At 37.5% G+C, this 12252-nt stretch overlaps 2 protein-coding genes across 2 annotated transcripts; both read left to right on the top strand.

The window, feature by feature from the left end:
- The first annotated feature begins 5124 nt into the window (after positions 1-5124).
- On the top strand, positions 5125-8173 carry LOC108676902 (trehalase-like). The gene has a single exon (XM_018165058.2). The coding sequence runs from the start codon at positions 5180-5182 to the stop codon at positions 7025-7027; it is 1848 nt and encodes a 615-aa protein (XP_018020547.1). The 5' UTR covers positions 5125-5179; the 3' UTR covers positions 7028-8173.
- Positions 8174-10211: 2038 nt separating this feature from the next.
- LOC108676899 lies at positions 10212-11996 on the top strand. Its single transcript, XM_018165054.2, has 2 exons — positions 10212-10980; positions 11245-11996. Exons 1-2 carry the CDS (start codon positions 10501-10503, stop codon positions 11488-11490), a joined length of 726 nt encoding a protein of 241 aa, XP_018020543.1. The 5' UTR covers positions 10212-10500; the 3' UTR covers positions 11491-11996.
- Positions 11997-12252: the final 256 nt, after the last annotated feature.

Here is a 12252-nt window from a genome sequence, read left to right as displayed (position 1 = left end):
AAATTAGAGTCGAGAAAAGCCATTACTAGTAAGGTCGATATATTATGCTCCGTGAAGAACCGTGATAGGCTACTAATTAAGTCTAATTTACTAAAAATTATTCCCAATGGGCTGGTGCTACTCTTCGCTCGAGGAGATGCGAGATCAGGCCATCGGCATCAGGGAAGGAATTTTTATTTTTATTTTGCCTTTTTCAAAATCAGATCATGGCTTGCTTTTGTTTTAGATTTACGTGGCTGGGTACCTACTAGGCTACTAGTGTTACTGTTAGATTTATATGTTCAGACTTTTGGTGATTTCTTCTATACAAAGCATTAAGCAATACTTATTAGATATGTCATAATCATGATAATGATAATGACCTAGGCCTACCTATTAAATTGACACTAGGCCCTATGAATTTATTGAATTACAGTACATCTATTACTCTATTCTATTTAATTTATATTTCATAGCAATTTGTTAATGATACTGAATTACAGATTACTGACGTGCCCATTGTATGATTTTGCCAGAATAAAGTTTTTATTTTTTAATTTTTTCTATGTAGATTGTAGGGTAAACGCGGTAAGTGACTAAGCGGTTACGCGGTAGCCTATACTCCGACATCTTGGGTAATTCTGACACTTCTCAACTTTTTTCCTTTATATTAAGCTTTGTCTTAGTTCCAACTTGCGCGCATTCGTTGATGGTTGAAATAGTGATGTCATTATACCATGGTCAGGAAGATGTGCCAGGTGCGCGGGAATTTATTTTGTCATTTTAACGACCTGCGCGGTGCGCCGTACTATGCTGGTAAAAAAATGCGCCGTGCGCCGTACTTTAGAAAGCTAAAATAGTTCTACTATTTAAGTCTGAAAATTTCTTCTAAAATAAAGTTCTAGATTTCTCATTCACCAAATTTCTGTATCAAGAAAAATCATATATTATTGAAAGATAATTAAAGGCATACTGTACTGAGTAATGTGAGTATTACGTCTGTTCCTCCTGGCTCCACATACTGCTCGTGCGCTCGTTCTACTATTTTAGTCTGAAAATTTCTTCTAAAATAAAGTTCTAGATTTCTCATTCACCAAATTTCCGTATCAAGAAAAATCATATATTATTGAAAGATAATTAAAGGCATACTGTATTGAGTAATGTGAGTATTATGTCTGTTCCTCCACATACTGCTCGTGCGCGGCACTGCGGCAGCACGATGTAGAATTGATGGCCGGGATTGTGCGAACGTGTGCATGAAGAGAATCAATTTTTATTACATTGCGCCAACTGAGCACAGCAATAGCTTAAAAAAAATGAAAATGCGCGGGAAAATTCACCAAAAACATATATCATCCTGAGTGTGGACTGTGGATGTCATACTATTGTGCGCCTGGCGCCATACTATTTCCAAAACACTAGGTAGTTCTGTGCCATCTGGCGGCCAGCAGGAAAATGTTAAGATTTAAAGAGAGACAGTGCATGTCACCCAGTGACAGGTGAGAACATCGAAAAATGTGTCGAAGTTGATAGTTGACCTTGCTCTACCAAATACGGCAAATAGTGATAAACTGTTTGTGTAGAAAGAATATTATGGTTTGAGACTTTTAAATAAGTCTGTGAATATATTAGGAATCCTTTAAGTATACCTGTATTTGCTGATTTCAAGTGGTAAATAAANCAGGAATTTTTCAAAGCTAGTAAATGTCGTATTTTTCGACTGCCTTTATACTACATAGATAGGAAAAATGTTGACGTTTACGCCACTATATTTAGTTTTGCAATATTCCAATTAGTTTCGCTACTATAACAGTTTTACGCCGTGTCGGAGGTGCGTCCCGAGTTGCCCCGCCAGTCCCGAGTTGCCCCGGTTGACGGTACTGCTCACACAGGGCGTCGGAATTCCAACACAGGGCGCCCCGGCGCCGGAATAACAAATTAATAGAGTTAGAAGCGCTGCCAGAATTTGTCTCACAATATGCCAAATTTAGTCACACACAGCGTTGGAATTCAGGGATTTTGTAGGTTTGTATTCTAAAGGCTTTTAAATAAATATTGCAACATTTTGTGACGTTTCATTGTTGCTGGCGCATAGTGTGGTGTTTTGAGAGTGATATAAAGCAATCAGAACTCGAGTTGCACATACGGTAATATTTTTATAGCCACTCATTTCTTGCTACGTCCTTAATATGTCGGAATATACCGCGTTTACCTTATTGACAAATTTTCATTCTATATTATGCCTGAGAAATGTTGGAGAAAAAAATGTATGCAATGGGCTCACAGGCATCAGAGGCTCAGCTGCTTAGTTCTGAATGGATTAATTTGGATATACATGAAATTTGAAATGTATGTAATTAATTGCCAGACTCTTCAGTAGATATTGATGCATATTTTTTTTGTGGCTTTGTTTTTGATTCAAACTAGGGTCAGCACTCAGTTTTACAAGCATGGAAAACATTTACCTCTAGGACTGCAACTGGAGCTTTCCTGTCATTTATAGAACCGCGAGATTTCTGCCAGATGAATTACCTCAGGACTATCTAATTGTCAACAAAAGTGCACAATTGGGCCACAATATTCCAAATGTATTAAAAATTTGTCACTCTGGAGCTGCAAGATTTCAGAAATGACTTCATGGATATGGTAATATTATATCAATTATATGGTAATGTATGGATATGGTAATATCATATCTGTAAAGGAAAAACAATTGAAAATCACAGAAAATGTAATTTATTCTACATATACATCATCTAGCTACAAAGGAAAAGGAGGACTTCAGATTACTGTTAGTAATAGACTAGTAGTTTTATTTCAAGTATCCCGGATTACGTACCCCATTTAAAGTCCGGAAAACAAGTCTTGTCCCCATCCATCATAATTTACCCTCTGTCCCATTGTCCCCAAACAAATTTGCCCTCTGTCCCATTATTTCTTTCCTGGTAATGTCTCATCTCATCCCGGTTGGCTCAGTTCATTTAAAGAAAATTATTCTGAGATGCAGGAGTTTATGTAGCATGTAAAAATGTATGTAAAGTGTAGACTACTGCAGTATCTGCTAAGTGGTGAACTACTAATAAGTGTGTCATTTATGTCAGTTTATGTTGTAAGCAAACATCATCAACAGTATTATAGGGTATTCAATAACAAGGTTTGAGTTGAGTGAAGTTGATGTCTACTGTGTGGCAACTCGCCTGTCATTGAGAGTTGAGAGCAGGCAAGGAGTGAAAAATATCTACTTTTCAAGCCATGAAGCCCATAACAAGAGCTCTCCTGAATCAGTGAGATTCCCACTGGATGAATTATCTCCCATCTAATAAATTTTGTAATTGGGATGTGAGATTCTTAAGTTATTGAAAATGTTATTTTGGAGCTGCTGTGCATGTCAGAAGTCCTATGGGATTTTGCACTCCTAGGGGGATTGTTTCTGAGCGCCCCACCGTTGAGCTCCTGGTGTCTGACTGCAGATCTCAGTTGTGGGGTTAAGTTATTATGTAGGTAGGATTACTTACATTAACTTATTATGTAGGTAGGATCCTTTACATTTCCCTTCTCTGTCCCTCTCGTGCAGGTGGCCAAAGTCCGGTGTAAGGGACATCTTGTTCGAGTGTCTTAGTTTCTGTTGCTTTTCACCTGTCCCTCCTTGTCACTTCGTCTCTTTGAGATGCTAACGCTGCTTCTCTCGAGCCAGCTTCAGCGGGCTGGACATCTGAGACCTTCCACCCCTTGTGGGTGATGACTTATTTTTGATTTGAGAAACTTTTGATGATTGAGAACTTCCACTTCTTTGGTGATGTTCAACATGACTTTTGGTGCGAGGTAGCTAAATAGCTGAAGCGCTAGTAAACATGTGGCCACTAAACTAACTAACTATTTTGGAGCTGGGAAATTTTTGTTTTAACCCTCTACCTCTGCACCCATGTCACTCTCTGGGGACATTACTTTCAACTTAAATTATACGTAAACTATTGAGTGTAGCAAACTGAGGATGTTAGTACATGACAGAGAACATTTTAAAGTTGTATGTGGTGGCAACCATCTGTGCAAGTCATTTAGTGCTCACTAGAACGTATCCTTTTTGGGAGTAGGCATGTGACATTATTGTTCCTGTTACTCATGTCTGGTGGTAGAGGGTTAAGTACTACTAAGTAGTTAATTTCTAATCTTGATTAGCAGCAGTCTCTAAGCCTTTATTAGAATTTTGTATCTTGTTCGAGTGTCTTAGTTTCTGTTGCTTTTCACCTGTCCCTCCTTGTCACTTCGTCTCTTTGAGATGCTAACGCTGCTTCTCTCGAGCCAGCTTCAGCGGGCTGGACATCTGAGACCTTCCACCCCTTGTGGGTGATGGCTTATTTTTTATTTGAGAAACTTTTGATGATTGAGAACTTCCACTTCTTTGGTGATGTTCAACATGACTTTTGGTGCGAGGTAGCTAAATAGCTGAAGCGCTAGTAAACATGTGGCCACTAAACTAACTAACTATTTTGGAGCTGGGAAATTTTTGTTTTAACCCTCTACCTCTGCACCCATGTCACTCTCTGGGGACATTACTTTCAACTTAAATTATACGTAAACTATTGAGTGTAGCAAACTGAGGATGTTAGTACATGACAGAGAACATTTTAAAGTTGTATGTGGTGGCAACCATCTGTGCAAGTCATTTAGTGCTCACTAGAACGTATCCTTTTTGGGAGTAGGCATGTGACATTATTGTTCCTGTTACTCATGTCTGGTGGTAGAGGGTTAAGTACTACTAAGTAGTTAATTTCTAATCTTGATTAGCAGCAGTCTCTAAGCCTTTATTAGAATTTTGGCCTTTGCATGTATCCATTTTGCAACCTTGAAAAATTCTAAAATCGTTTGTTCAAATTCAACTTGTGATTGAAATTTTTTAAGCTGTGTAAAACAATTTTTCTACTGGTACAAACTTTGTTGCCATGTCATTAGTTTTATATCAAATCTTTCATTTTACCCTTAAATTAAGGGTAAGCAATTAAGCATTTTATTCATTAAATTTTATTTATAAGTAATCTGTAAAATTCAATTGTATAACTTAATTCTAATGAGTTGAAGCTAAATTCTTCAATTCCCAAGTTGAAATAATTATTTTATTCAGTAATAATCCTCAATTCCATTTTTTCCAGATTTTGTATTTAGGTGCTTTAGAAATAAATATTTCAAAATTAGTAAATTCGTCATGCTCATCTGCAGAGCTCCCTATAGTGTCATACTTTTTGGATCCTTCTTGCTATTTTTCCCAATTGAAATTGAAACATCGGTGGTTTTTAATGCTTCCAATGATTGTGTTATTCTTTGTAGTGGAGAAATTCTCAAGAATGTACAGCTATCTCAATTATTCAATGACAGTGGTTATTTTGTTCGAATGAAGCTGCTTGCTGATCCAGCTGTTATAGAGCAGAAGTTTATGGAATTGAAAAATAGATCCAAAAATATTGATAAAAATGTACTGAAAATCTTTGTAGATGAATGGTTTTTACCTCCTGGATCAGATCTAGAGAGTTTTACACTTCCTGATTGGACAGAAGTGCCTCGTTTTATTGAGGAAATACATGACAAAGCCTTGAGAAATTGGATGATTGATCTGAATAAAATATGGAAGGAACTGGCAAAGAAGATACCTGAAGATGTTAAGGAAAATTCGTCTTTGTATTCTCAGATATATTTACCAAATGGTTTTGTGATTCCTGGCGGCTTCTTCCAGGAAATTTATTACTGGGATAGTTATTGGATAATTGAAGGTCTATTAATTTCTGAAATGAAGACCACAGCTCGTGGTATGATTGAAAACCTTCTTCATCTTGTCAAAAAATATGGGTACGTTCCAAATGGCTCTCGAAAATACCTCCTTGGCCGTTCGCAGTTCCCGATGTTGATTTCTATAACAGATTTATATTACCATTATACTCGTGATTTCACTATCATACGTGACAACATTGATACACTGGTAATAGAATACGAGTTCTGGGTTGCCAATCGCACCGTTCAATTTTCGCTAGGTCACTTGAATTACACACTTTTCCATTATTCTGTAAGCTCTGACCAGCCCAGACCAGAATCTTACTTGGCCGACAATACTCTCGTTCAAAATGTCTCTGAAACCAAAGCCGCTCTCATGTACGGAGATATTAAAGCGGCGGCTGAGAGTGGATGGGATTTTTCTTCTCGCTGGTTTATTAATAACGGCGTCGAAACTGAACAAATGAGTTATATTGAAACACGTGTTATAGCCCCTGTTGACCTTAACAGTATTATGTGTCGCAATGCGCATCTGCTCTCTGTTTATTATGATAAATTGAAAAATGTTGACCGATCAAAGTATTACAGAGAAAAAGCAGCTACCATGAATTCTACAATCAGTAGACTATTTTGGGATGAAGCAAGAGGTTTCTGGTTCGACTTCAACCTTGAGACCAAAGAATTGGAGAAAGAATTCTACGGTGCTGGTTTTGTTCCTCTTTGGGCAAGAACTTTCGGTATTGAGCGCAACAGCTCATATGTCATTTCAAAAGTGATAAATTTCTTGAACTCTCTGAACCTTACTTCTTTTCCTGGTGGTGTACCTGCATCTTTAATTTCAAGCGAGCAACAGTGGGACTATCCAAACGGTTGGGCACCATTGCAGTACTTCGCTGTCGTGGGGCTACGCAAGGCCGCTGTTTACAACGCAGATGCTGGAATCTTAGCTGAATCCCTTGCTCGCAAGTGGGTGCTGAATAATTACTACGGCTATATCAACAGCAGCCCTCATCTTATGATGGAAAAGTATGACGTAACACATTTAGGGACACCGGGCTCGGGTGGAGAGTATCCAGTACAAGCTGGCTTTGGTTGGACAAATGGCGTTGTCATGAAGTTCATGCACCTCTATCCCCACTCTATTCGCACCACCCAGGTCCAGGGATATGCTCCTATCTGCGTCGCAGCGGTGCTACTGCTCACGATGACAACCTCTTTGACGTTGTATGTTTACAGAATACGTTGTTCCGATACATCTTCTCGATCTGTGCGCATTGGCCTCATGTGATTTTCTGTAATAAATTATTTCTATTTTTTTTACAAACAACAAAGTACATTATTCTACTTGAAGTACCAGGAGTATTTGTAGGGGAAAATTGCAAGGAAAATTGTGATTAATCTCAGCCGTTCCGACTGACTTAGCAAATATATATTTTTGAAAAATTGAATAACTATATGTTTTCCTGTGATTGTTTCGTTTATATTTTATCTGAAACTTCTTCCAAAAAAGACCAAGTCGCATATTTTCATCCCGGACAACACAAGGAGTAATTTTTAAATTTCATCACTTGAGAATGATCTTATTAAGAAAAAAAAGTATCCCTTTACCATTAATTTGGCTTTTTACCTCTACTTGGCTTGGCTTTTTGCGTTTTAGTTTCATCTGCTGAAGATTTGAACTGTGTATTTGTGCGTGCTTTTGTAATTCGCTACCTTTCATTTTGACATTTTAAGTTCAGTTTGTCAATGGCCCTGTTATTTTCTCTCTTTAGTTGGTGGCCGACCTGGAATAGAATTCTTAACGTTGCATACGGTACGTTGCATTGTTTTAAGTCACGGTCTTGTTATTGAAGTAGACATCACTTTATGATATTGAACCCGTAATGAACCGTTCTCAAGGTGTATAATCTGTATTACCTACCTACATGTTTGGTAAAATATTGGTAAAATCACTCAAAAAATATCTGACTTTGGTGTAAGATGCAATTATAATAACGTATAATTGAACAGATCTGACTAACAAATCAATCGTGTATGTGGTTATCATTTACTCAATGTTTGCAAACATCAAGTTCACTTGTCAAACTTATTTTCTCTACACAACTGTTCCAGGTCTTAAGTTAAAACTTGCTTCCTAACGTGTTTATTATCTTGAGAACGTTTACACCGCTTGCTTTTATTATGTGTGTGAGAAACATAAGCTAATTATCCACGTTTCTCCGTATATATTTGTATTCGAAAGAATTTGCTTGCCTGATTTTGCGGTTTCAATGTTTCAATTTTTATTACCGAGTTGGCGTTTGACTATTCGTTTCCCGTTAGTTTATTCATACTTAGAACTAAATACCTTGATGCTCACATACAGCCTTGGTTTACATTCTATTACATTGACATTACTTTCTATGTTTATTTGGTCTGGCAAGACCAAATCTACCGTCCGTTGAAAATATTTGATCAAAAAGCCAGTCTAGCCGAGAATAGTACCTACAAGAAACGGCGACCGGCCTATCCAGGCCTATTCTTCAATGCCGAAGATACTATACTATGCTATACTATACCATACTATACTATACTATACTAAGACCTTCCATGATCATCCTCCGGTCTCATTTCCGTCCGGTGGACTCCACACTGCCAATAGATAGACAATGAATGCTATCTGGGATTCGCGTAATGAATTAAGTAGTATTTTCGTTATTTTCTGCCTTCTTTTGTTATGTGCTTAAATCTTGAAGGTTATGATTTAGAATTAGTTTATTCTGTAGTATCGAGGCGCTGGACCTTTTTTCTTTGTCATCATACTCAGTGTTCTTAACTCGCGTTTCAAAGTGGGATTCGTGTTCGTTGATGACTGAAATAATTTTTTTCACTCAATTTCATCATTATTTTTCTCAAAAATTTCTATTAAATTTTACGTTCATTTTAGCGATGCTCCATGAACTTGTGCCTTTATTTTTATTTAAGTAGCAAACTCGGAATTACTTCCTATGGCTTCTTAGGTACGCGTTCATTTAAATTTCTTGTCTGAGTTCTGTTTACCGGAGCATTTTCAATACAAACGAGTATTCTCATGATCAAGATACATGTTATTTGTATGTAGTACGATTACTAGAATAAATGGCTTTTGAAATCCCTCGTTAGGAGGCTTAAAAATTTGTTCCTATATAGCGACATTGTACCTGAGGGGCCCCCACCACACAGTCCGCGGATATGTGACAGCATATTTCGGTCGTGAGACAAAGTATTTCATAGTGTATACCTCATTCTTCCTTCATCTGCCTCTTCTCGGGAGCTTATAAGCTGAAGCCCAGTCGACGTCTAGTCCGCGTGTCCGAATTTCTGATATGATCTTGAGCTCGTTTATTCTTCGTCGTTTCTCTGAAATGAAGAAGTCGCAGAATTCCTGGCGTCATTCTTAGTGCTGAATAATTTAGAAATCACTGAACTTTGTATCGGGTACGACCTTCAACCCAGTGGGTGATGAACAATTTATGACAGCCGTTGCGAGTTTTTTTTGTGAGCCGCTATGGGGTAAATCGGACGTTCAACTATGGCTACATCTATCATTTTAATGATATTTGAATGTCCTTATACTATGGACGATAGTTGATACTAATGGGTAGGACAATCAGTCCAAATCAGACCGTGTTTTATATTTAAATTGCATCATTTCTATTATCCAGTAAACTGGATAATTCTTAGTCATTAAATGACACTTGTACATTCCATACTAATCCAGCTTATTTATTCCAACTCATGTGAATCGAAATATAGCTCCCCCTCATACTTCTTGTCGATAAATAGTTTCATTATTGAACAAGATGGTAATGAATTCTAGTCATGTTAGAAGGAATATTTTCGTTACGTTATCTTCTGTTGCGCCGTTTTCGTAGCTGTGCATTGTTCTGATTTTTTATAATCATGAGGTATTTAGAAGTTAATTTTTCCATGATTATTGTTTGAGAACCGCGTTAAGTTTTCAAATTCTATGTTCTTGTTAATTTTTACGACCAGATTTTATTTATCATCGTAAATTATGCTCGTGTATTGTGTTCATCATTTGCAACGGCTCTTCAAAATATTTAAAATGTTTTGTTATAATATTCTTTTTAAATACTGTTCTTTTTTTGTTTGTTAATTTACCGGGAAACATTCCTGTTTTATAATTTATTTTTATTTGTATATACTGCATTATTGGAAGTACACACGTTCTTTGATTTTTTTTTCTTTGTCCTTTAATTTAAATTGTGTTTTTAACATCAAATTAACTATTTTCCTTTGGAAAATTATAGTCGGAAAAATTGGAAATTGCTTGACTTATATGCAATTATGAAATAAAGCGTACGTATAGTAAGGGATGATCTTCTATTTCAGAGTGACCGCGGAATCGAATTCGGAGAAAAAAATTGCTACCTAATAATATACCTACACTATATTTATTGTATATCCTGTCTGCAGTCTTGAAGTCACACACAGTAAAATATGCCGTGATAAAACACGAATATGTATAGTTCTTCATAATAACCCAGTGGCAGGAACAAGCAGAAAATCAGACTATCCACTACCATGAATTGAACTGCCTTTATTCGTCAATCAGGATAATGTTTCCATACTTAGTATGTCATGTTACGTGGAAAAAGTGATTGAGTGGTTCATCTTTCAAGATCCATGACTGACATTTAGGTTGATAGCTCCTAATATAAATAAAATGAGCATCAAAGGAGGAAGTATCTTGTTGATTTCATCCGTTCGTTAGTGGTAATGATGAAAATAAAAACAAAATATCGCTCTTTGGCTCACTGGTGCCGTATGAACAAACTGAAATGGTCATCATTAGTCATTTTATGGATGATTTTGGTACTCATTTTTTACTTCATGTCAGAGCTAGAAGAAAGACCCAGGGCAACTCCCAATTCCAGATTAAATTGCCAAGAAGTCTCAACGCTTCATCGAAAAGAACTTTTCGCTCTGCTTGCGACCACCACGCGTCTCTTGGACCAGCTTCGCATCAATCACTTTTTGTGTTTTAAATCCCTGTGGTCGGCTGTACTAGAGTCTGGGCCTTTCCCCTGGGAAATCAACGCCCACTTATGCACGCTTAACAATCCTGGTAATGACTACGATGAGCCAACGTTGTTGAGGACTTTTAGGAAGGCCAATCTTAACCTTGACTATAGCTCTGCCGAAGCCAGATACGTCATTAGCAACATGAGCCTGCCTGGCGGGTCGCCAACTGTGCAGGTAAATTTTGACGTCATACTCGAGTCCAAAGCCAGGTTTTCATTTATAATAAAGTTTGTTCGGCTATTAGGACAATGCATTCATAATAATACATGTTATCTGACGACCAATATTGAATAACCAAAGTTATGGGAGTTTAATCGAATTGAAGCTCACGCACCTTAATTACATAACTAATTGTAACGCTTATATTTTGTTCACCAGATTTTACGTTCGGATAAAAGTTTTGATTAAGCATACCAAAATACATAAAATTGTTTGCAGGTAACAGTTTTTGAAGAGGATCCTCGTGTAGGAGCGAACATATACAGAAGAGTTGGCTGGAAGAGACGACTTTTGCCGCCGAACTGCGACTCCCACAGCAGCTTGCAGTGCTTCCCAGCGTCGCTCGTGGCGCTTCCGCTGCCCTTAAGGACTTACGGGCCACTGAGACTGCCAGCTCCTCGAGACAACATGGAACTGCTGAAGTTTCACTACCCAGACATTTGGCATAAGCCTCCTACATGCTGAAATGTCTGCTGAAGTTTCACAACGCAGACATTTGTCATACGCTCCCTACTTGTTGAAGAATCATTTCTGCTGCTGAAGTTTCACTCCCCAGACATTTGGTATAAGCCTCCTACATGCTGAAATGTCAGCGCTTCTGCTGAAGTTTCACAACGCAGACATTTGTCATACGCTCCTTACTTGTTGAAGAATCGTTTCTGCTGCTGAAATTCCACTACCCAGACATTTGCATAAGCCTCCTATTCGCTAAACTATCAGTGCTGCTGCTGCTTCATTACTCTGACATCTAGCATACGCTTCCATCCTACCGAACCATCAGTACGCGATTGATGACATGAAAAATATTCATAGGAGGAAATAATGCTTGAGTAATATTCATTTCTCAAGCAAAACATTTGGTCAGCACTCTAATAGTTCTTCAGCGGATTGAATTGTGTCCAACATTGTGAGCACTTCTTTAAGCTGCAGTGCAAGGTAATTACTATCAGCGCAAAACTTATCTGTTAGTTAACGTACGAATATTAGCACCATTTTAAATGACGCAAATACATGAACAAAACTATTGGAATGCGGCGTTTCTTCTATTTTGTAGATGCAATGAGTTCAGTTCCATGTTTGGCTTGAAAAAATTCGATGCCAATCATTGGAGTTTTAGTTTCAACTACTGAATCGACTTTGGACCAACTTTTTTTAGCCAATCAACTACTGAATAGGGCAATAGGCTTTAGACGGACATTTTATGTAATTTATTCCTTGAAATTTTTT

The sequence above is a fragment of the Hyalella azteca genome, unplaced genomic scaffold (genome assembly GCF_000764305.2).
Source record: "Hyalella azteca isolate HAZT.00-mixed unplaced genomic scaffold, Hazt_2.0.2 contig11739, whole genome shotgun sequence".
Classification (NCBI taxonomy): domain Eukaryota; kingdom Metazoa; phylum Arthropoda; class Malacostraca; order Amphipoda; family Hyalellidae; genus Hyalella; species Hyalella azteca.
This window is presented reverse-complemented; position numbering and strand designations above follow the sequence as displayed.

What these genes read in the sequence shown, in the direction of transcription:
- LOC108676902 (XM_018165058.2), top strand. Translation starts at nt 5,180, where the DNA reads ATGCTCATCTGCAGAGCTCCCTATAGTGTCATACTTTTTGGATCCTTC.
- LOC108676899 (XM_018165054.2), top strand. Translation starts at nt 10,501, where the DNA reads ATGATGAAAATAAAAACAAAATATCGCTCTTTGGCTCACTGGTGCCGT. An exon ending in GCGGGTCGCCAACTGTGCAG is followed by an intron (nt 10,981 to 11,244) that starts GTAAATTTTGAC and finishes AATTGTTTGCAG; the next exon opens with GTAACAGTTTTTGAAGAGGA.